The 3,586-nt window shown below is 39.9% G+C and overlaps 1 protein-coding gene across 1 annotated transcript in view; it reads right to left on the bottom strand.

Moving 5' to 3' along the window:
* The window catches only part of PAK3 (p21 protein (Cdc42/Rac)-activated kinase 3), a 72,258-nt gene that overhangs the window by 31,786 nt on the left and 36,886 nt on the right, over window positions 1-3,586 (bottom strand). Inside the window, exon 4 of the mRNA XM_009327837.1 lies at window positions 990-1,143. Within this exon, the coding sequence (XP_009326112.1) occupies window positions 990-1,143 (154 nt within the window). The remainder of the gene's footprint in view (window positions 1-989; window positions 1,144-3,586) is intronic.

The following is a 3,586-nucleotide window of genomic DNA, read 5'->3' as shown; positions in this document are numbered from 1 at the left end:
ACCGCAGGTTAAATTACAAATGCTGTCCGCACCCTGTTGGATAGAGACACCCCTTTATTAGCTGAAGCTGTTGACATGAGCTTACCATTTTTGTTTAAAAATCAACTCAGTTATTAAGGAACAGCAAAAGAACACATCGATACAAAAGCCAGATATGCTGCACCTAGTAAAAACCTCTGCTTACTTGCTAGATGTGACGCCAGCCAGAGTTTGTCAGGCAAAAAAAAAAGAAAGAATGGGCCAAAAAAAAAAGCAAACTGCGGCACAGACTTGCGCTCTCTCATTTTTGCAATGCTACACTACAATTTTGCAGACTGTACACAACCAAGGGAAAAAATGACACCCCCATCACATTTGCAGGCTTTTGGATGGTAATGCCTAAATCATGAGGATCTTCCTGGAATGAGCATGCTGTGGAGATTGCTCTGGACACTGATGCCTTCCTTCTCAGCCTCGGTGGCGACATTCCTTTTACATCACAATAGCAGCCAGTCTAGGTTTGTTTGTGAATTTATGCATAGCAACCTAATCTTCTCTACAGCTAACGCAAGGAAATGCTTGAAAATTCTCCTCTATCACAAAGTTATCACAAAAAATCTTCATAGTCCGTAACCTATTGTTCAGAGGATCCAACAGTAACTCATAAAATGCACGAAACAAGTATATCCCATACCCCAATCTGAACACTGTGAAGGAACAAAGACGCGAAGAAACAAAAGTAAACGTGACCTTTGGCCGCTAAGGCTTCTGACTAAAAACGGTAGTGATTGTTCCATCTAGTATCTTACTTCGTTCTAAAACCAAGCGACAAAGAAAAGTCACAGTTTCAATGACATTTAGGGGACAAAAGCAGAAATATAATTCATTTTGGGTGTATTCCATAAAGTGGAATTTTTTAAGGATGCTTCTTGAGCACTTGAATGTTGAACTTCGGTCTGACTCATCTTGGGGCCTGACACTCCCTTTTTCACAGTGAGGTATCGACTTACCTCCTGACGTAAAGCTCATATATTTCTGGTTGTTTACTGTTTCTTTGGAATCATAAAATTTGAGAACATCTAGAACAGCTTGTGGGTTCTTCTTCTGCTCCAGTTTTGTTATGTTGGAGGTCTGTAGTAGCCTGGCCCACTGCTCTGGAATGCCCTGTAGATGTCAAGTGGAAACAATGTGGATTTAGAGTATTTAACAGCCCCAGCCTCACAGATCTTTACCAAGATCCCATGCTACCTGTAAGATTACTTTCAGAAATTTTGATTGACACCTTACAATTAAAATTAGTAGCTTATACATTAGATGCAATCATTCTCTTCTCTATCAAAATATAGAGCTAAAACCAGGATCCAACTTTAAAAAGAAAAGAAAGTTATGACTGTGATAGGAAAAAAAGTGCATGAAACTCATCTTTAAATCAACTCTGCTCTTCCATGGAATAATGATTTAAGGCTTAGCTTGTTTTCCTGGTGATTCAGTGCAGACATAACAAGACTATTCTATATTTGTGGACAACACAGTGTATTTTAGGAGCTTTACACTGGATTTTTAATGCTTAGTAACGCAAATACATTTTGCTGAAATGATCACTGCTGTCTGATTAAAAGGTAAACCCCACCCTGATACAATTAATTTTCAGCATACCAGGGAACACTGCGGGGTTAAGAATCTGCATTTAAATTCTCAAAATCCTAACATTGAGTTGTACCACTGCTGCTAAGAATGTCTCTTTTCTGACCTCCTGTAGCTCTGTAGGTTCTCTACTGTAAATATACAGAAACCAGGGACTCAGAAAACAGGCTGAGTGCGCCAAAGCCTTGCATGAATTCTCAGACATCTTACAAGTGAGGGTGGCATTTGAAAATTGATCCAATCATTGAAAGCCGCAGCTCTGCATTGAAATTATATTGATGAAAAATTGCTTTAAATATCCAGTATAATTTCCTAAATTTGAAAGCCTGTAATTTTCCCCATTTACTGCACAGCCAACACCTACCAGCGAATTGTAGGGCTTACTGAATGAAAAACTACACCTGAAGCACATTTAAACTTAGCCTTGGTGCCGCCCCAATCTAGGTAAACACTTTAATATAGCTTCTTCCTAAGAAGTTCTCCACAAAACAATGTGTGACATGGGCCTCCAAAGTTTAGGATTAATGAAAAAAAAGTGGGATAAGCCAAGCAACAAATCTACTGCACACACATCAACCTGCTGCTGCAGTGCTATGACATCTCAAAGAAGCATTTTGATGCAAGATTCTTTTGGGCCTGTGACGCACCTCTGGGAGCTTCCCTGTGCACATCTGTGAGCCATAGAGATCTGGCTGTAATGGACGTAAATAAAGAAAGAAAAGAAAGTTAAAACAGAATGTGGGACAACTTAGAAGGTGGTAGGAGGAAACCAATGGGCCAAAATGGGGAAGTCCCATCTAAAATGGGAATTACGAGGTAGGTAACAAATAGATTAGGTGGTGGACAGGCTACAGGAAGGCAGGCTTAGGAAAACAGAAAAATCACAACTGTTCCAAAGTTTGGAAGCATCATTCCCCCTCCTATCTTTAAACCAGTTTTTCTCTCCCTCGTAAAAATACATTACTGAGGATTAACGGCAAGTGACTGGAAAAATTACCTGTGATTTCTTTTTTTAGTTAAAAAAATAAAAATAATAGAGAAAGATCTCGGCTTTTGCTGTTTGTCTAGTTTTGAAAGCCAGGTTAGCATTTTTGAGTGGCTCTACACAAGTTTTTTCCAGTGGTTCTCCAGCCCCAAGATCACAGTTGGCCAGTCCATGAGTCAATAAAGCACAGTGGAGAAAGCAGCTGGTCAAACTCAGATTTCACACTGGGAGGTTGTGTGTTGTCATAACACAAATCATCTATGCGTGTCAGACTGAAGATCAGGACAATTCTAAAGAAATGCTTGATTAGATTAATAACGTACAACTTCTTTGGATCTATAGCCACAACCTTCTCCCACTTGCTAACGTCACAATCTTGAAACTTTAAAAGTTTGGTGGGTGACCACATTTTATTCTAGACTGAGGATCAGGAAACTGTTTCAAAAATGCATGCCTTACAAAACACACTCCCCAAAGCCCTGCAAACCACACTCCTTCCTCCATTCAGAAAATGCAACTCTTTCTTCAAAATAAATCAACATAAAGCTCTAGCAGCATGCTCCCGCCCAACAGTTTCCAACCAATTTTATTTTGAGCTTTAAAAGCCCTACTTCTTAGCAAACGTGGTTGCTCCAAGCACGGTGAAATGGAGATACAACATACGTTCATGAGCAACAACACAGTTTGGTGCTCAAGCCTGAAAGCCAAAACTCAGGAGCCCATGCAACTTTGATTTGAGATGCAACTAACAGCAATCAGGTAATGCAGCTGGGGGGTGACTGTTAGGGGTCAGAAAATGGCCCAATGCATTGCACATAACCAGTAGAGCAGACGCTATTGGCATGACAACTGTAATAATTCGAAACAAAAAAACCCATATATTTGCACATTTATTGGACATTCCCATGGCACTTCCAAACTTTTGAAAGAGACAGACAGTGTGATCACTAGACAGCGGGAGTATTTTTACATGATATG

This window comes from Pygoscelis adeliae, unplaced genomic scaffold, assembly GCF_000699105.1.
Source record: "Pygoscelis adeliae isolate BGI_AS28 unplaced genomic scaffold, ASM69910v1 Scaffold14, whole genome shotgun sequence".
NCBI classification, from domain to species: domain Eukaryota; kingdom Metazoa; phylum Chordata; class Aves; order Sphenisciformes; family Spheniscidae; genus Pygoscelis; species Pygoscelis adeliae.
Note: the sequence above shows the minus strand (reverse complement) of the source record. Positions and strands in the feature narration are given on the sequence as shown.